The sequence below is a fragment of the Melospiza georgiana genome, chromosome 4 (genome assembly GCF_028018845.1).
Source record: "Melospiza georgiana isolate bMelGeo1 chromosome 4, bMelGeo1.pri, whole genome shotgun sequence".
Classification (NCBI taxonomy): domain Eukaryota; kingdom Metazoa; phylum Chordata; class Aves; order Passeriformes; family Passerellidae; genus Melospiza; species Melospiza georgiana.
In genome coordinates this window covers 41,865,461-41,886,640 of record NC_080433.1, presented here as the reverse complement: position 1 = coordinate 41,886,640, position 21,180 = coordinate 41,865,461, and the positions used below count along the sequence as shown (strand labels likewise).

Sequence of the window (21,180 nt, the reverse complement as noted above, 5' to 3'; positions counted from 1 at the left end):
AATTATAAAAATATAGCTTTTTAAAACTTTTAAATATTTTATTATAACGTAGCCAATCCAATTATACCATTCTCCCATATTTATAAACAACAATGAACTTAAAGGCTCTTTTCTTTCCCTTAAGAAAGTCAGATTGAAAATTTAAAGGTCTCTTGTCTTGCAGATCGTGTAAACTAGATTGGTTTGGTTTGGAACAGATATCACAGTGAATGACACACCCTGCAACTTTCAAATAACACCAATTGTGTCTTTAGTGCCTTGTTCCTAACTGATGGGGACACTGAGGCACAGAGGGTCTTTAAGCAAGTTAAACATCTGTCAGACTAGTACTGAAAAGGGATGGGATAAACCATCACTCATAAACATCTGCAAACATAATAAAGCTGAATGTGTAATTCAGGTGTGTGACTTTTAAAAAGTTCATAATCTTATGAGGATTAGTGTATGAGGAAACCGCAGACTGGCTTACAATGTGTATTCAGAATGTTTTACTATACACACTGGACTGGTTTCTGTGGAAGTACTACTCATGTGCATCACGATGGCAGCACACTTTCCAGAAGTGGGATGAAAGTCTCATTAGTTTGTAGGGATTTTTTGCTTAAATCATACTACTGTAGCATGGAAGTGAGTCAGCTATGTAATAAGGGGAACTATACCATCAACATTTTTCCTTTAATAATTAATGCCTTTGCTTTACAAATATTCATATTCACTTTTTCTAAAAGTAAATAAATGATTTCCAGATATAGCTATGTTGCAGACTACAGCCTATCATCATTTTCAAGTTATGTCTTTTTGCATAAAAGATATTTATACCAATATGCCTTTATTGATTAAATATTATACTGCATAAATACAGATGACAATTTACTCCTCTACAGCTGGAAAACTCTCATCTATCAAAAAATAAAAAGAGCAAAATATGGTTTAAAATGACAGACTATGACTGTTTTTAAAAATAACTTTATGGAAAGTGGGACTGATTTTATTCCAATTGATCAGTTATTTATTTTTCCAGATATATAATTATTTAAAATGTGAAATGGTCAAAGAGCAGTAGCATAAGCACATGATAAACTGCTGCATTGAAATACAAGACTACAACCTCCCACTGCCAGCACAGTCTGATTTTATACTTACCATCCTACTTTTTTCATTTTTTTCCCCCCAAATTTAAAATAAACACAAAGTTATAAAAAGAACAAGCCTGCACAATATGCAAATTATTGAAGTGCTTTACAGACTGTACAATGGCTTCAGCACATCAATGCACACATAGAACCCTCATTACAAGGCAGATTGAGGTCAGTACATGGCCCTAAGAAATAACCTAAAATAAATCCTGACAGAGAGGATATAGGAAGGGTGACTATAAGAACAACACAGACCTACCAATAAACAGAATATGTCTTCTATTATGATACTGGATAAGGAATGTGCAGCTTTTTTTGGTGTCAATTCCAGATTCCTTGTTGTCATGGTTTGGGCCTGGCACAGAGCCAGTGCCCCCATGAGAATCCCCTCTCCCTGGTGTCTGCTGTGAGATGTGACCAGGAATAAGCACTTGTCTAGTTGTTTTTTAGCATCCCTGACTCACTTTCCAAACTTTACTTTCCTAGCTTCAATTTACTTCTCCCCAGAGCAACTTGTTGTTTTCTTCCAGGCAAACTTGACAAAACACAGCATGACCTTTTCTTCTCTCTCCTTTTCTGTAACTGTCCTGACACTTGTCTCATTCTCTGCTTTCTCAGCATTGTCTCTGGGTAAATTTTATCCATGATCACACATTCAGTTATTATTAATAGGTCAGCAAATCCCCTGTTCTGATTCAGAACCAAACCTTCCCTACACAGCAGGGATTTTACACAGTAAAATCATACTTTTTACCCTTTCAGAATTTATACCAAATAATTAATGTTAAATAATTAAATACTTTAAATTTATTTAATTTTCCTTCCAGAAGTTTGCTGTTTTCCAGTTTCCAATTTTTTCATGAATTTAATAAGTGTAAAACTACAGAAAAGAGGATGAAGAAATGCAAATTCTAATGCTTAATTCTATTATTTTTAATAACTTTCAAACTTCAGAGTGTTAATCATACAAGATTCTAACAAAAAAAAAAGTTTAGAAGTTGGAGTGGTTTTTTTTTTTTTTTTTCAGAGAAAGATTTTTACAGAATCTACTAAATGACTTTATGCACCAACTGATTTTTTTGTATAAACTATATTTGATCTTTTCCTGGCAAGAATAATTGCTAATGGATCCTTAAGAATGCAAATATTAGATGTTCTGCATCCAAGCTGGTCACCCAAGAGCAGCAAAAGTGAATAAATGCCCTTTCAGGATGTGATTGATCTGTCATTTATATCTTTTATATCCGTTTATATCTTTTGGGTTGAAAGGAACTGCACCTTTGAATTCCTTTTATTTTTCCCTCTGTAGGGTTTCTACAAAGACAATTGGAAAAAATACCTCTTCTGCACTCTAGGTGGCTTCTTGTGGTCTGACCTGTCCCAGCAGAACTAAAGCTTCACTGTGAGAAGTAAATAAAACTTCCAAATACAACTGGTGACCAGGGATCACTTCAGAACTGCAACCCTGGGGGCAATAATATTGCTATCCCCCTTGCCCCTCCAAAAAAACCATGTTGAAAATGAAAAATATAAATTGGTAATAATTATCCCATTCTTCTAGGTGCTAGTGCTCACCTGGAGCCTTATGGGGGTTTGGTTCTTTGGAGAGAAATGTCCCAAGACGCAACAAGGTTAAACTGCTGCCAAAGCAGTTCAGTGCAGTGTTAGGAAAACCCTCTGTAAGAATAATTCAGCAACAAGGCTGGCCATGCAGGAATGGTGTGGTGACACACCTTCACTGACAACTGAGGCAAATGCCTGGGAGGGCTTAGGGTCTTGTTGCAATGGACAAAAGTGGCATAAATGACATTTGGAAGATATTTTCATTTTTTGAGTCCACGAAAATGAACCCATATATATGGTTTCACAGCAGTGAATTCCACTTTATTTGCAGATCCTTTAACTTAGATGACTGCAATGTATATTGTATACATATACATAGTGTACATGTATATATATATATATATATATATATATATATATATATATATATATATATATATACACTGCATTTACAGATAGTAGTTTCTTGATGTGTGTGCTGGAGACAATTTAAGCCGTGGATTTCACTGATCTGCTTTCTGTTTGGCAACTGAAAACATGACTTTTCCTTCATATATTGACTTGCTCTCTTTCCAGTTAGTCCAGCTAAGACTTAGCTAATCACAAATTACAAGTATGTATCTCATGAAGGAATCCCAATTTTTCTTGGGATATGCACTGAATCTTGTTTCATATGCGGATGTTTTTAACAGCAATCTTTCATGCTGTTGTACTACTGCAATAAAATTAAAAAACTTCAGTGGTGAAAACAAGGTAATTAGTCACAGATGTTCTTCATCAGGAAATATGATGAACTGGTAATTACTAGCACAGACTTTTTCCTAAGGAAAAATATACAGTGTATTTACTGTATAGAAATACAAATTAAAGAAAATCAAATTAAAGAATGTTGTATTCTGTATTAGAAATTGCATAAGCAACAAAGATCCTATTAATCTCTGTGCCTTTGATGGAAATAAAGGAACAAAAAAAATCTTAAAATGTTAACATTCATACACTGGCATCTATTTTTTTTAAGACTACAGGATAGTAGATATAAAACACTTGGAGGTTTTCAAAGTCTCTTTCTGTGTTCTCCCCTTCTCCCCCTCCTATTTCTATCTCTTTCACTCACATTTACTGTTTAATAAAATCTGTATTATTGAGTTTGTCACATGATCTTGTTTAAACTTTAATTTGAGCAGGGGTATCTCTTAATAACCAGATCAGAACAGAGCAGTAGCTCAACACATGAGAAAAAATTCTGCTAATAAGACCTCTGTGGGACTCCAGTGATTGTGTTCAATAAATAGGACATTTACATCAAAATGCAGCCTCTTCAGCAATACATTCTTTAGCTGCCCACTGGGCAGGCAGGTGGTCCAGAGGCAGATTCTGCTCAGAGTCCAGGCAATTCATGCATCTTTGTCCACATCTTGTTACTTGGTCCTTCAGGCATTGACAGGGCCTGTGCAATGCAGGAGAACAGCATGACTTCCAGAAGAACAGTACCCCAAAGTTGGGATGCAACCCATGACTTCTAAGTGGTGACTATCTGTTCTGATGACAAATGCATGCACATGTCTGAGTTTCGTTGCATGATTTGCCAGACCTACCCAAGCAGGTGTATGATCACCTCAGATCAAAACTACATCATATGTAACTCAAGTTTTGTTCATTTTTCATATAATTTAGATGACTCCACCTAACACTATCCATGTTTCTCCAGAAAAAGGAAAAATCAGAAATTGACAAACACAAAAATTTATTAATTTTTAGAAGTTCTATTTAGAATATTCACTACAAGATTGTGTCAGAGGAACTTGTGCTACCTTGTCTTCACACACATACTTCAGAAACAGTTGGGCTTGTTTGAAGTGTGACTATCACTTTCAAAGCTAAATTATATTTGCTGATCCAGGTCTATTGCTGTAAACAAAAGTTACACTTCAAACAACTCTAGATGCCTTTGAGGTGCTGCAGAGCTCCTGTTTCTGTTTGAAGTTCATTATCCTACCACATTACCACCAATTCAATGTTACATCTGTCCCTTTTTCCTACATTGTGTCTACTGATAACTAAATAAACAAGATAATAACAATAGATGTGATAATTCTCAGGACAGAGTATATGTGACAACTTTGAGCTCTTCTGCTCAGAAGAGCTCTGTTTAAGATTACAGCTACCACCACAAAATACGACAGAGTCATATGAAGGAGATAGAAAGTAAAAATTATCTTTCTAAGGTAATATGTTAGTGAAATTGTGCACAATCACAAATGCACACACACAGACTATTAAATACTCCCAGCAGGTATGTCTAAATCTCATTAAAAGCTAAACTTAGACTATAATAGTCACATAAATCCTGCAGAAAATGATACCTCACCAGTTCTCCATTCTCTAGGGAATATATGTGCTTTCCCACTGGTTAGAAAACAACTACTGGGACTTAGTCAAGTGTAGTGAAGAAACCAGCTAATTACATCAATCATGTTATACTTCACAAACTTTGATTTAGAGACATAATCCTCTCAGTCTGAAGCCCTAAAATCTGTGTCATCACAAGAAGATAATTGTCTAGAAACTATTTAGCATACAGCCAAAATATGTGGGCTATATCTGTTTCAGGCAGACACCTAGCTCAGTACTTGTAAATTTAGATTGTTTGACAAGGGCTGTGACAAGGAGAAATGAAAGAATCCCAGGAATAAGAAACAAAGTGGTCTCTGGAGAAGACTCCAGAGTGTCTTGTTTCCATCTGATGGCTACATCCCACAAAACACAGTCTCAGTTGTAGCCATGCACCCACAACTCAGCCCAGCTTCAGCGCTCTCACACACACCACAGCTCTCTCACAGCTCGTCTGTAAACTGTCTGTGGGTAATCTGGCACGAAAGATCCCTCCCTGGGTGCCAAACCAGTTTGGAAAGGTAATGAATGCTTCAGTAAACTTGGGCAGAGCCCTCTGTGGTGTCTCGACCTGCTTGATGAACTGGAAATCTGACTTGGTGTGCCAAAATGCTTTCTGCCTGCGCTATATTTAGCATGTAACCATCACATTACTAAAAGTCCTAAAGATATTTATGTAGGTAGTCATCTATTTTAGCACTACTGGCATGCAAGAAAATCAGTTCATATTACAGAACTGGAGAGAACACCTTGCAGCACCTCTTTTCCTTCTCATCTTTTTTTGAATGAATTGGTTTTCAATATTCCGTAAAGCTGTGTCTTGGCTAAAATTTCCATTTCCAGCCTTTATTATCTAAAATTTTATTAGCAATGTTATGAGAAAATCATTTTTATTTAAAGTGAAATATATATGTCTTATGCACTAAGAAAGAAACGTATTCTATGTACTTAAATTCTTTACATTTTGGAATTATTTTTCAGCTGCATTCAGTGGGAAAAAAAGAAAGAAAAGCAAAAAAAAAAAAAAAAAGACTAAAATAATTAAAATGCAGTGACAGCATTTCAATGTTCATTATCCCCTTAGACCTTTATGGAAAAAACCCCAACCCCCTCCACTCCCCAAACTCTAAATAAACCAAATCTCACAGCATTGCAATCATATCAAAACTCCGTCTCTGCTCAAAAAACCCCACTTTCTCAGGCATGAGAACAGTATGAGGAAATTTTGCAAAAACAGAGGGCATAAAAAAAGCTATTTATCTTTGCACTTGAGATACACAGACAAGCAAGCCCATAACCATAGAAATAAAATACTTGAAAACATGCTTGCCCTCAGATCATGTTGAGCTTTGCATAAAGATTTATTTTCTGTTTTGCCTCAGGGTACTAATCAACTTGATTTTAATTTTTTCTACAAATCATGTGGAGATTTAAAAAATTTTGTCTGTTATTGCACAGCATATGTAAAACTATATGAATATACGTGCATGTACCATTCACTAGACCTTCAAAAAATGTTATGCCTAGGAAATTAGATATATCCTAATTTTTAAATAAAAAGTTAATAAAATTTCTTCTAAATTATTCTCTGTAGACCTCTGTAATAAGTGAATAGTATTTCATGGATATCTTTGTAAAACATTTAAAAAACAGATATTTTTTTTGCTTATCAGAGAGATAATGAGGTAATGGACAGAATCATTCATATGACTGATGCCTTCTTCACCCTTACTCTGTGCAGTATCCTAATTTTTGTTTTATCTGCTGATGACATTTTCTTATTAGACTTCTGTATTTCAGAAGACTTGACCGAAAACATGAATTTTAGAAAATTCACCTTTATTACCTGCATGTGGTTAACTGGACTTGTTAAGGAAAAAGGGAGAAATGCACATACAAATTGCTGGTTTTTTGTTCTTCCAAGAATATTTGGTGTAATTTACAATATTGATGATTCTGTGTGATTACTCACTGAACCTCTACCATGAAATGAAGCTCAGAGAAGACAGACAAGGATGATAAATGCATGAAGCTTAAAAAAGAATTCTGGAAGTAGCCACAGCTATCATAGGAATTTACCTCAACACCAAGAGGACCAGTGGGTGGCCTTTATTGCAGATAAATGGCTGTGTCAGTTGAGGGTCACCTCACTGTGTACATGGACTTCTCTAAAATAACAGAAAACCTTATTTTCCTGAGCCAGACAGACCAGCATGGGGGAGCTGTATTTATGGCTCAACCCAACAATTATAAATACTGAGCAAATAGCAAAGGGGACTTTGAAGAGAGCAACAGGTTTAAGCTGAATTCAACGTATGCATTCCCTTCCAGCAACCAGAATTGCTCAGTGTAATGATTTCAGAGGTCTCTTTCAAAAGTCAGTCAGGCCTAGAAGTCCACTACTAAACCTCTTTTGAAGGGGAAAGAACTAAACTATCAAAACTTGACACAGAAAGTTGATACTTTCATGTAGGTTTAAAATATTAATAAACCATTATAGATTGTTCCATGCCTACAGAGGTTTGTAAAGTTTTGCCATCAGCAGTACAATACTTGGAAATGCTTTCTCATTGAGGTCAAATATATTGAATATTGTCTTTGGCTGATCCAAGTGAAAATAATAAAAAAATTCCCTTCAGTTCTTATGCTTAATACTTCATGCAAAGAAAAAAATAATTTTGTATTAAGTAATTTTTATAAATTTGCAACTGAAACCCTACCTCAAGGCCTATTTTATCCTACTGTGTGAAAGCACAAAAAGATATGCCTTCTTTCCAAAGGAAGTTACAAACTAAGTATAAAAAAGGAAGCAGTAAATTGAGAGGGACAAGGCAGAGACAACATGACATATAATTGGCTTCAGCCACATAATGCATAATCAATTTTCCTGGTAAATCAACTGGAATGGGAAAAGACAGACATCACAGTTGACAAACAAATAGCAGTCCCTGTGGAGAGCTGCATGCTACACTTTCATACAGGCAATCTAGAGTTTGCTGGGTCTGTATTCTGTGGTGTGTGCGCTCTCCTTCAGTGCTGTGATTGCTGCCACCTCCTTTGCAGAGTTTTGGACCATCAGCATGGGCCATGCTCACCTTTATGTCAAAATATCATTGTGACTATAAACACAGGAAATGCATTCCTCCTTCTGACTAACAGTAAGGTCTTCTTTCCAGCAAAATGAAGCAGCTCTTAAAAGTGCATTGAGCTGCAAGCAGGAAAGCAATAAATAAAATAGTGGCAGAGATATGAACAGCAACTGAAACCAATGGGAATAAAACTAAAATATTCAAGCAGCAACAGACTGTAATTCCCAAGTTGCAGTAGGAGCTGTTCATACAAGTGGCAGAATCAAGAAACTACTCTGCAGATGGCTGTTGTATCATCTGGTTGATATTTAAGACTCAAGGCGTCCTGTAGGGCTTCTAGTCCCTGGCTCCCTCACTGTGCTAGGAATCCCCAAGTTTTTTGCCACAGCATTGACCCTTACTTTGCCTTCCTTGTCCTGATCTTGGGCAAGTGCTTCTGTTCAGGCCAAATAAGTTCATTTATACAATCAGAACACTCCATCTGCTCTGTTTACAGCTGGAGGGTGCATGGCAACACGAGCTGTGGCAGGGATAGTATAAACAAGACCTCATCCTTAGCTTCCTCTCTAGAGTAAAGAATGAAAGCACAGTTTTCTAGAGGCCAGTTCTTCATAAAAATTTAATTTTCCACAGAACTCTGTATAAACCTTTTCAGTTCCTCAGACATACTAATAAATGAATAACCACAAAAATATCACAATATTTGTCATGTGGGAATAGAAAATTTCAAAGCGAGGCCATGAAAAGAAGAGAATCACATGTGTTCAGGGATACCTTTGGAGTATTTTGGACTAGGTAAAAAATACAAATACAGTTCACACATCCACAGTTACTAAAAAGGAATTATGCCACAAGATAGTTCCTGAAAGGAACTATCACCTTACGGCATATTTTCTTTGCAGAAGTAACTAAATCTATTGAATGATGAAACCGTCCCTAGATGTATGTCCCCTGGACAGCTGGTCCTGGAGTTGGAGTTAAATGAGATCTTCCAACTCTACCACTGTAACAGCTTGGTCTTGTCCTTGAAGGGATGTCAGAGCAGGAAAATTCAGAGGAATGCTACACTACTCTTAAGAGTTCATTTGACCAGACTGACAGACTATGTCACAGAGATCACATTTAAATCTCTATTCCGAAATTCTAAAGAGATTCTGACCTCTTAATTCTAATGTTACCCTTCGTCCTGCTTTTATCAGCTTCATTTGGATTTGTGTTCTGAGTCAAAACAGATCTAAATGTGTGAAAAAAGAAAAATGAGGAAAGATTACCAGGTGAGCACCCAAACACGTGACAGACTTTCCAGCTACAGCCCATGTTATTTATGACAAACTCTTGTTCTTTTAAACAGCCAGGCAGGTAATTCACATATAGATTAACTGGATCTAATTGAAAAAAATACATATTGAAAAACTGCATCTTCTCAAATATAGCTATCAATCAAAATTGATTCTTTCCCAAGATGAAAACTGATGTTTACCCAATATTTTAAAATCAATTGAGTTGAAGTAGTTAGTTCTCTATCTATCATGATCTACTCTGAGACAAATATCAAAGTCACTGTTTATGGAACAAATCAAAATGCATTATGAAATCGGAGGATGAAATTTTAAGAAGAAAATTATTTCAAAGATTACAGTTCCTAATAAAGCTTTGGTAATGATATTTTTGAGAAAAAAAATCCTTCTGAAACTAAATAATAAATGCAAAACTCCTTTTGCATGACTGCAAGAAGAATTAAACCAGTGTAAGTTTAGGCTAATAACATTAATTAATTTTCTAATTATTTTTCTCTATCAAAATAGCAGGTCAAAGAGACCAGGTCCAAATTTTCATCTGATGAAAATGACCAAATATATTGAAATCAATACTCAAATGCTTACATAATTCACCAGAAATATTAAACCATTTTAGAGCTACTTCTCTCTCTTTCGAAACCCAGTAAGACTTTTTGGCGATGCACACAAGCTATTTTTATTTCTTTGATAATTTTGCAAAGTGAAAACAGTTATGCTTCTGTGCTTATAATCTTGTCACATTTTTGCTTCCCTTCCCCCTCTCCCTAGCAGGGATCATGCCCTTCAAGGGGAGGCACAGAATGATCTCATGACAAGAAGATATCAAGGACTTATGAGAGAAAATCAGCCTCCCAGCACATGTTCTGCATCTAAATCTGAGCTGACATCCATATCTTAACTGATTCAGTTCTTCCAAATTGATCTATCTACTCCTCAAGTGCAGTATTAGCTGAATCCATAAACCATGGCAAAATTTAAAAATTGGTTGTGATCCTCACCTGCAGAATGTGGTCATGGAGAGGACAGAAGAAATTAAACAAGGCTATTTCTTCAAAGATATTTTTCAAATTAGTATTTAAAAATGAAGACACTAATTACTTTACATGAAATTTCTTATAATTTCTTACTATCCAATTTTCAGAATGATATTAATACTACTTGGAAACCAGAAATTTAGGCAGAGGCAGACTAATGCTAAGAAGTTTTTAAAACTAAGATCTGAAAAGCATTTTCCATTTGAATGTCCAATTGCAAAAATAATAAAGCCAAGAAATAGCTGAATATGAATCAAAATTAAGAAGTCATCCAAATAAAATGTCTTATTTGTCCCAGAAATAATCTATTCACATAGAAAAAAATCTATATGTAAGAGAAAGTTTAGCAGATCACAGGATGCCTTGCAAGAGGTATCTTCACTAGCTTTCTTTCTGCTTGCCCCAAAATGTGTTTCTTTTTTTTTCCCTTTCTCTTTCACTATTAAATATATTATTTCAAATCATCTGCCTCTTCACATTTCTCTCTTACTCTACAACTATGCTTTTTCCTACATAAAATACAAGAGAGAGTGAAATACGCCAGTTCATGATAGCAATTTGATATGCTTGGTGCCTAAAACGTGTAATCTGGGGAATAGAGCTACCTATATCAAAAATAAATATTTTTGATATAGAATGATTAGATATAAGAAAGATCAGACAAAAATAACTGAAGAATGATAAACTTTCATGAAGTTTTTTTGGGGAATTTTTTTGTTTTTAATTTTTTTATTTTTCTTCATTTTGGGCTCATTTTATTTATTTGATTAAAAGATATCTACAATTTAATCAGAAAATAAGTGAGTCGCAAAATTCATTTTATCACTACCTAGGTAACTTTTACTAGGCTTAGTATGTATGAATGAAATAACAATGGTGCAATTCAAAGGTCAGGGGAAATTCAAAATCTACAGAAGAATCATACTGCCATTTCTGTTTTTTTGCAAACATAAACTACTTCAAATTGCAGCAGCATGAGAATATAAATGTACCATTGGAAGGAGAGTTTCTCTAAATTTCTTTTAATAAGCTGCCATTAATGCTGAAGAAAATAAATATGTTGTATTTTAGAAAGAGGTCTAGAGTTCTGTCTAGAGTTCTCATGGTATAGATTTTTTCCTGGGCATTTCCTTTGGGAAACTGAAATCAAGTTTAATCCTTGCCTTAATATTATATTCCCTCGTTATTGTATGAAGCATTTGTGCATTTTCAAGCCAGTCGCTTCCTTGAGGCACCAAGGAAACCTCAGGACACAATCTTTGGTGCAAGTTTTTTCCTCTGGTCTGTCACTGGCGATATCAGTACACTTTCCAATTACTTCCAACTCCAGTCTGCTGTAAGCATGAAACAAGTGCTTAAGTAATACTGACCTTTGAAATAATTCCTTTTTTTTCTCAGGGCATGTTTGTTTCTCCTTCTAGAGGACAACTATTAGCAATTTAATAAACCAGAACTATTGGCTGGGAAAACAATTACAACAAAATTTCCATCTCACCACTCAAAATGTAATATATTGCTATATATAATTACAGTAAAAGGGTTATACTGGAAGGGTTTAAGAGTGTTATTTAAGTGCCAGTAGCAGGATTATTGTTGTCTAGAAGCTGAGCTCTTACCAAGTTGAGTGGTTGAACTAGCAGTTAGGGCCTTTCCCTTAAAATATTTAATTAAGTGCAACATATAGCTTGGAATGACATGGATTATTTCACTGACTTGGAACTAATGCATAAGTCTAAGGAGTTCACAAGTATATTTGATAATACAACCTCTATAAATTCCCAAAGTGGAGTGAATAATTTTCTCATAAACATGTTAGATGGGCTGTCACAGACATGTTTTATGATAAATCCTTTCCTTAGGATTTTTCCTCCTGAGAGGTTGAGAGGCCTCAGGAACAAAATGTAAACAATGGTTATCTGCTGCCGTGGAATGCAACAGGTGGGTCTGTGATTGGTCTCAGAGTTGTTTCTAGTTAATGGCCAATCACAGTCAGCTGGCTTGGACTCTCTGTCCGAGACAGAAGCCTTTGTTATCATTCCTTCCGATTCTATTCTTAGCTAGCCTTCTGATGAAACCTTTTCTTCTATTATTTTAGTATAGTTTTAATGTAATATATATAATAAAATAATAAATCAAGCCTTCTGAAACATGGAGTCAGATCTTCATCTCTTCTCTCATCCCAGAACCCCTGTGAACACTGTCACAATACGCCTGATATACAGCATCAGATCTGGGCTGAACAGGAACTAGCAGCAGAAATGTCCAGACCACATGACAAGTGTCACCTGTTTTAACATCATTCAGGGTTTCCACTGCTGGAACTCAAGATACTTTAGGAGGGGGCACCTCTCTCCCACTTTAAGCCTCTCCGAGACATCTTTCCAATAAAACTTCACATTTACATGAAAATGTCTGCCTTTTCAGTTAGGAGAACTGTGCCATTGAAACTTCCTTCATTTACTTTCTCCTTCATCTCAGATTTCTTCCTCCCTCACAGCCACCAGCCCCTGTTCCCACTGATGTCCCTGATCCCCCATCCACTTCCACACTCCATGCTTAATAAACCATAATTATTTTCCCCCTTCCTGTCCATGACTGCCCTTTTCAATTCAATTATTTGTTTTTTCTGGTCCAAGAACTTTTCCCCTAGGAGACCTTCCTCCTCTGCCTCCCCTTGGTTCCAGCAACAGCATCACAGCAGCAAGAAAAGTTCCCAGCTCCACTAAGCAAAAGCTGTACACCATAAACATTGGGTATTGCTAAATACAGAAATAATCTCAATCTGAGCTGATTTATTTTTCACACATCCTGATATGGATGGCATTGTTTTATTCTTTCAAAGTCATCTGCCAACTGCCTTTTGCCAAATGAGTTATTTCCCTGCCATTAACAGGTGATAGCTCTTCTGTATCCCTCTTCTGCAAGACAAATGCAAAGTACAGGAGAGTAGTAAAGAAAAGTATCTAGAAGCATCATTGTGATCTAGAAAATTATTTCCTGTGCATTAGATATTGCCATGAAAAGATTTTTCCCACCTGTTTTCTGGTGATAGGGCTAAGATTTTTCTCAGTAAGAATCAAAAGGAAAAATGTTACCAAACCAATGAAAACCTGCTCTTCTCCCCAAAGCACAGTTCTTTCCAAATCTAGATCTTCCTTCTGTGGCTGTAGGGAGCTACAGCCTGTGGTGTGGTATAACTTAGGTATCATCTGAGAATTGCTTCTTGCAAATCTGCTTCAATTCTGAATTCCTGATTTCCATTTTTCACTTCTCAATCCCTCAAATCAATGCATTGGCCCTGAGTTAGGCTGAGCGCCATGGGAAAGCGTTGGAACGCTTGCAAAGCAATGCCAGGACACGAAGCTGTGCATGTCAGAGCATTTACCAGGAGCGTGCTGCCACATACTTGAGGATGAGGACACCCCACTGCTGCCAAGGCATACACTTGCCAGCAATACATCTCCCCGGCTGAAAAGCACTGCTGCTGTCTCTTTCTAGGCCCTGATTTAACACACTTGGCACAGCTGGCCCAGCAGCAGACCTGCCAGTTGGTTGCCTGTCACGAGATCTGAAGCAGAAGCAGAAATGCTTGGCTGCACAGTCCGATTTGCTGGCCCTGTGGCAGGGAAGTGAGAGGTGAGGGCCAAAGATTAGTGCCATGCTGAAAACATAGAGCTGCACAATCACTGTCACTGAGAAGAAATCAAAACTGCTTCTCTTTCTGCAAGTTTATTTGTGAATGAAGTAACTCCTGAAGACTTTAAACTATGGAGTTTGTGAAAAACTTGAGAAAAGAAATCTGCCTGCAAATTTTTTTTCCTTCCATGGACAAAACTAAGACACCTATGTGTCAAGAGGGTCTGAAGCTTGAAAAGTGTCAGGTGATCACATAAAATGGGTTTGTAGCTTCAAGTGGTAGGTCACGGATAAATCCCTGATTTCTATAAAGCTGGAAAATGAGCTGAAGCAGCTGAGCTGAAAGCTCAGGGTGCTTTCATAACAATCTGAGAAAATTTGGAGGCCTGTAATTATATTTTGGCTTCTGACTTTTTTCTTCCTATCTGTAGCAGTTCTGGAGTACTTTTTCCTCTGGATCTCAGAAATGTTCCCGACATAGGAAAAAACCCATTTCTGTTTCAGAATCAAGGCATTTGGCTTCAATTTAAGGAAAAGACATGCTCAGCTTATTCAAATGAACAAACTTATGGAAAAAACTTCAGGGTTTAATCCTTGATTAAAAAAACCTTGGAAGTACAGTTTTATTTTTGTATAGGAGGAAAAAAATATGCTGATATTTTAAGGCATCTGTATATTACCAACACTTTCACCCTCAGCCCCCTCCTTACTGCAACCCTCTCAAAAACCCTTTTGAAATAGAGTAAAGAACTAAGATTGCTGATGGATGAAAACCAGCAATTTTATAAGATGCTGCATAACTGCTGAATTTGAAAAAATATAAGCAAATTGCTGTTTTCCTACAGAGCTCCTGTATAAAATGTCTACAGATATGCTCTACATGTTGGCTAAAGCCATAAAATAATAACAAAAAATTGATGTTAAAAATTTAAGCACATTAAGCTTTGTAATGGGTAAAAGTGTCTACCCAAAAAACCCAGTCTGAATCACATATACTGGAATTCAAAAGACACAGCATTTCAGAGTACTTACACTCTGAAACTTCTGACTAGCTCAAAGAATTTCTGAAGGCATGTATCTTGTTTAGACAAAACAAATGTGGCTTTTCCATGAAAGAGGAGTGTTACAGTGGATGGTTCAAGAACAAGATGCATTGTGTTTGCACTTGATTAAAATTCAATCATTTTCTTTCCAATCATATACAGCGAAGCATGTCTTCATTTACTACATAGCTCAATTTTGTTTTACAAAAACACAGATTCGGGTTCTGTTCTGAATAAAGAGACACAGCATGCTTAATATCTGTCACCATATTGTTTTGTATTTTGCTGTTCACATTTTCACTGTGGACCTTAAAGAGCTGTAAAGAAAAGGAGCATTAGTGCTGCAATTTTGCAGAAGCTCAGTGTCAGGCAGCCACAGCAACTGGGTCTGCACACAAAGTGTCCTCTCTTTGTCTGTGCTCTGCTTCCTGTCATCATGCAATGGCACTGAGATATCTCAGTATGACAGACTGTCCTAAGTGACTCTACATCCAGCATTAATATTCATCCAGCCATTTTATAATGTATGTGTACTTTAAGCTTATATCTGCTGATATTCTTATCAAGCAATGGTGCTTATGAACTATACAGCAATTGGAGTGGCAGTTTAAAGGCCAATCTATTCAAAACCACAGACAGATAGAATAATGATTTGGGATATCTTGCATGAAAGACAGCAAACCTAGCAGTTAATATCCTACTAAACAATACAGAGGAGAATAATCTGAAAAGAATTTTATAATTGTATATAATACCATTTCTTTCCTCAGCTTCTGCTGCATGAACAGTGGATAATAATGAAAACTACAAAACAGAAAGTTCATGTGGGAATAAAGGTAAATTGAAGTCTATAATTATGAAGGTGTAAACTTCACAGAGCAACAGCACACAGATTAGAACTCCTAATATATGGGAACCCGTCCACAAAGTTTTACCTTGAAAATCACCATAATAGCTGAATTCTCAGTTTTGAATATATTGCAGCTTCTTCCTGAGCTTTAGCTTTATTGCAAGCCTTGCAGTGTGCTTCCATTAAGCAAAATGACATACTACAAACCCTTCATATCTAAAAAACCTGTTTACATTTGTTATTAATAACATTAAGAAATGTTACTCAGGCCTAAGAAAGCCTTTTTAATATTTCAGCATATTTGTCTCATGAAACATCTATTTTATGTTTTCTTTATGGTTTTAGCATTTCAAAAAGTGCTTCTATGTGGGTAGTTATAGAAATATATTTTGGGTCTGAGATTAGGAGCCAGAAAAGCCAAACCAACTGTATTGTGCCTTTCTGACTAAGTAACTGCGGTTTATAATTAATTAAAACTTATTATTAATGCCATGTAATTAAAAGGTTGACCCAGTGCAACATATACTGACTGAAAATTTTATGGTTTCGAGGCTATTCTCTGTAGTTATCAGAAATACAAAGTTGTGCTATTCACAGTAATTACATGAAACATTTCACAATAATGTAGTCCAATAATTGAAAGTTTACCATTCATTCAAACAATTTCAGCTGCAGATTTGACAATCTTAATGCCCACCATTAAAACTGTGGTTCACACAGGTAACTGGAGGATTGGCATTGAATGGAATAAAATAAATTATTTACTTAATTTTCTACCTGTAAAGTAGAACTGACTTGCCTTCCTGTCCTCCCTGCAAGATGCTGAGTGAAAGGCTGAGCGCAGATTTCCACTTTTTGCTCTTGCTCAAGCGCATTTGGATGACATGCAGATGTTGATAGGGATTATATTCAATCTCTAAACAGGATTCTTTCCTAACTAACAGAAATTTTGCTCTTTATTAATAACAAATTCAAAAAATCATAGAATAATAAAATGTTTGGGGTTGGAAAGGAACTTAAAGATCATCTAGTTCCAAACCCCTGCCACAGGCACAGGTACCTTCCTCTAGAGCAGGCTGCTCAAAGAAAATTAAAAGATCACAAACCATTTTGAAGTAATAGCATGGACTTCTATAACTAAATTGGAAATAGTGCATTTTTCCATGCTCATAATTTCTGCCATATTATTGTCTTTTTATATTACTAGCTATTGTCTGTCTAGATCACTAGCTTCCATTACAAATTATACCATTTACAAACTGGGATACTAAAATTGCACTGGAGAAGTTAAAAGTCATGTTGAAAATCCAGAAGAGACTGGAGATTAATCATACACTATGTATTGAGGAAGAGTTTTTCCTTTGCACAGAAGCAAGGACAAAAATGGAATCAAACAGTGCAAAAATATAGCCAAGAATTTATAATGTTGATCTATTCCACAAATGTATGCAGAAATCCATAATGATTCAGATGGTCAGATGCAGTATCTTCTAAGAATGCAGTGTAAAGATTTTCTCTTTGTTCCCTTAAAAGCATAAGCTAGCCAGAAAAAAGACTGGTTTGAGATTATTTTCCCAGACAGGGTGGACAAATTCACTTACCAATACTAAATCACAGCATATTCTCTTTTATATATTAGTTACTTCAACTAGGTTGTGCTTGTTCTTTGATTATTTGCTATATCTTCAAAGAACTTAAGGGGATGGAAGTATTTATTCAGAATTCCATCTGCCAGTTCCCCTATAAATATGAGAATCTTTAGTTGAAAAATAAATTAGTAAACACATTACATAATAAAAAATAGCTTCTATAAAAGTCAGAGCCACAGTCTTTTCTCAAGAGTTCATCTCAATTTTCATTAATCTTTCCCCATTAATGTATAAGAGTTCAATTTTGTCCCAATGAATTTCCATTATCTAAATAGTTTTGGTCTAAAAAGACAAATGACTTATTATACTACAAGTGAATAATTTGCTTCTTTTCTTAACCAGATATATCACTAATTCTACCTTTCATAAGCAGTAACTCCTCCCTCCTTCTATTTTGAGTCATAGTATACATTTGCCTAAGTAATGAAAATGAAATTACCTTCCTTCCACATTTATTATTACACATCTTCATATCAAAATGCAATTTAGGACAAGGTTAAGTAGAATAAATATAGCCTCTCATTGCTTTCCTCATTTTGTCTATTGCTGTTCTACTGATTTCAACTGACAGGAGCATTGAGCTGGCTGGGAAGCAAGGTAAATGCAGAAGGTACTATGAATATATTATCATCATCTTTATTTAGCTGCACCATCTAGAAAGAAATTACAGCAATTTGGGAATTTTGATAGGCTGAGACCTCACTTGTAGTACAATACTCATTGACCCCGAAATACATAATGTGAAGTAACCTCGAAATGCACAAAAATATGGGCAACAAAATATCAAATTCACATAAGGAGGCTTCACATTTAAATTATGCAAAAAACCAAGATATTTTGAACATACATTAGGGCAGGATATGGTCCTTTGAATGTTATTCTCAATGCTCGTACCAGCAGCAACCGTCATCTGCAAAAGGGGGCAACAGAGATTCTGCTGAATGGAACAGAATTTTGTACAGCACTACAGTTTATTTAAATTACACCATACTGACAGATGAACGTGATCATTCAAACAAGCTTATCCAAGAGAACACTGATGCGGCTCAACTGAAATTCACATAATGAAATTGAAGGTATTGTTACATCTCCTGGCTCAGGAGGTACTGAGAACAAGCAAGTGGTAGATAGATCACTCTGGTGTTCTGCACTGTGTTGACAGAAATGGTCTCTCAAGCACTGGACAGCCCAATACCCAGGGAGAAATAAACCCAGCTCCATGGCTGACTTCTACCTGAGGTCTCCACACAAACCAAGAATTTTACCTGTTTGTGAGGTTTGAAGAAATTAGGACCTTCTCCCCCATATTAAATGTCTTATGGAAAAACATCAACATAAATAAACCTATTAAATTATTAGGTACAATTTACTTCTTAAATTGATAATTTTTTCATGCTCAGACTTCCTTCTTGCATCAAACAATCATAAGGGTATAAAAATAGCAGGAAGAAGCTATCTGCCTTTAAAAAATCTGGAAGTCCCTTCAGCTTCTGAAGAATGTATTTCAGCATTGAATGCTATTTTTCCTCCTTTTTATTACTTTCAGATTTATTTCTGCAGAGCCCAATAAACAGTAATTTTCTTTAGACAGACATTGATTAGTAGGCAATCTGACCAGGCAGTATTTCTTCAGATTTCAAAATTTACTTCAGAAGAAATTAACAGCAGTCATTTTTGAAAATTCTGGATGTAAAAGACCCAGTATTTCTAGATTAAACCTTCAAACAATTTCTTTCCACTGCTGAGAGCATATGTAACAATACATACAATGTTCATGCTAATTATAGTTGAGCTTAATCATTTCTCAAAGTAAATATTGACCTAGGATTTTTTTCTGTGATTATTTACTAACTCAATAGAGTAAACCTGGTATTTAAAGCAGGCAAAAATACAGCATAAAATACCTGGATTCAAGCATTTTTAACATATGGAAAACACAACTTACAGCAAGATGTGTTTTACAATGAATTTACTGCTATAATTTGAGGAAGTTAAGCCTGACTGGGTATTACAGCTTACTTTTGCAGTAAACAAAAATGCACACATTATCAATATATTTAACAAAAGCCACAGGCAGGTCTTCATGTCCATCTATCTTCAAATCACATATTTGCAATGATCCTCACATTTTTATTTGTAACAGTTTTAAATACTGGATATACTTTTAAACTTTCAGTCTTTTAAAGGCAAATTATGTAGTCACATTAAAAAAAATCTTGAATTTTAAGAAAAACTCCCTGTATGCTGACAAGTTCTTAACTTGTTTCTGTCAGATTTCCCTTTAGATTTACAGCCTTAAATATTTGAAAACATTTTTATAATGCTATTCTCTTTACTTAAAAGGTATTTCACTTCATACAGAGCAGCTACTTTGGAAAAGATAATTTCCATGCAAAGCAACTTGATGTTAATTCATGTATCATGTTCAGATGTATATATACCAGCACTGTTCCAGAATTTTTTAAGGAAAACACAATACATATTATTTCAGCATGGCACTGTTTTAAATGAACAATACTTCAGCACAAGTAAACACACACATTATAAATTTTACCCATTCAGTCTCGTGCATCTTTATTTAATCATGGTTCAGTGGTTCATAAATTACATCTCTGTGTGTATGTGTGTATATATATCTATACACACACATACAACTACTAAAAAATATTGAAACAAATGCTTTTGAAATAATTTTTTTCACATTTTAATTTGCATATGTCTGTTATATGATTTTTCTGAAAATTTTGCAGGTATGTTTAAAAGGGTAGATCTACTGTATACTTTTGACTGCTGCATCTGAGCTCTATTAACTAATTTATTCTTGCTGTTCATTGTTAACAGCAATATTCTCTGAGTAACTTCATCATAATTTTTCAAAATTGTAAACAATTTTCCCCCTCTTTCCCCTTGTAAAACTGAGGAAGACCCAGAAAAGACATAGTGACAAAAAGTATAAAATTAATTCTGTTGAATTCAATTCTAGCAGCTGATGGGGTTTAAGTCCAGTATTTTGACCCTTGGGGAACTTAACATAGTTGGGAATGAGTGACCCCTGATACTTCAGTACTGTAAGGTTATTTCCTTATAGCCATAGTCATTTCCTATCCAAAATGCCAAGTGTAAGAAAAGTAATAAAAATATTCAATTAAAAATATCAAATGGGTGCATGGATTCTAAAATTGGTTTTCTTCAAACAATGTATGTTGAGGCAAATGCATCACATTGTCATGAGGATATTACTGGCAGTCATTGCAGGTACAAAAAAAATCTATGAAAGAGTTTTTGCATTGTAAGTAGTGCAGCAATTCCCATTCATGCATGTTGATGAAATATTTATTCTATTCAGGAATGCATCTAATGGTACAGAATCAGCTTAGTATTTCGTACCTTAGTAACTACAACATATTTGAATTAATATTTATGACACTTCCTATTACAGTTTGGGCTTTCTCCTTTGGAAAATGTTTAACGGAGGAGAAAATTAAAGTTTA

The 21,180-nt window shown here is 35.4% G+C and overlaps 1 protein-coding gene across 9 annotated transcripts in view; it reads right to left on the bottom strand.

The window, feature by feature from the left end:
• Positions 1–21,180, bottom strand: part of PPFIA2 (PTPRF interacting protein alpha 2) — a 287,306-nt gene that overhangs the window by 122,322 nt on the left and 143,804 nt on the right. For 4 of the 9 annotated variants that reach the window (XM_058023315.1, XM_058023311.1, XM_058023313.1 and 1 more), the window contains one exon: positions 18,537–18,599. The exons of the other annotated variants lie outside the window; for them this stretch is intronic. In XM_058023315.1, coding sequence (XP_057879298.1) covers positions 18,537–18,599 — 63 coding nt within the window. The remainder of the gene's footprint in view (positions 1–18,536; positions 18,600–21,180) is intronic. 9 annotated transcript variants of the gene reach the window in all.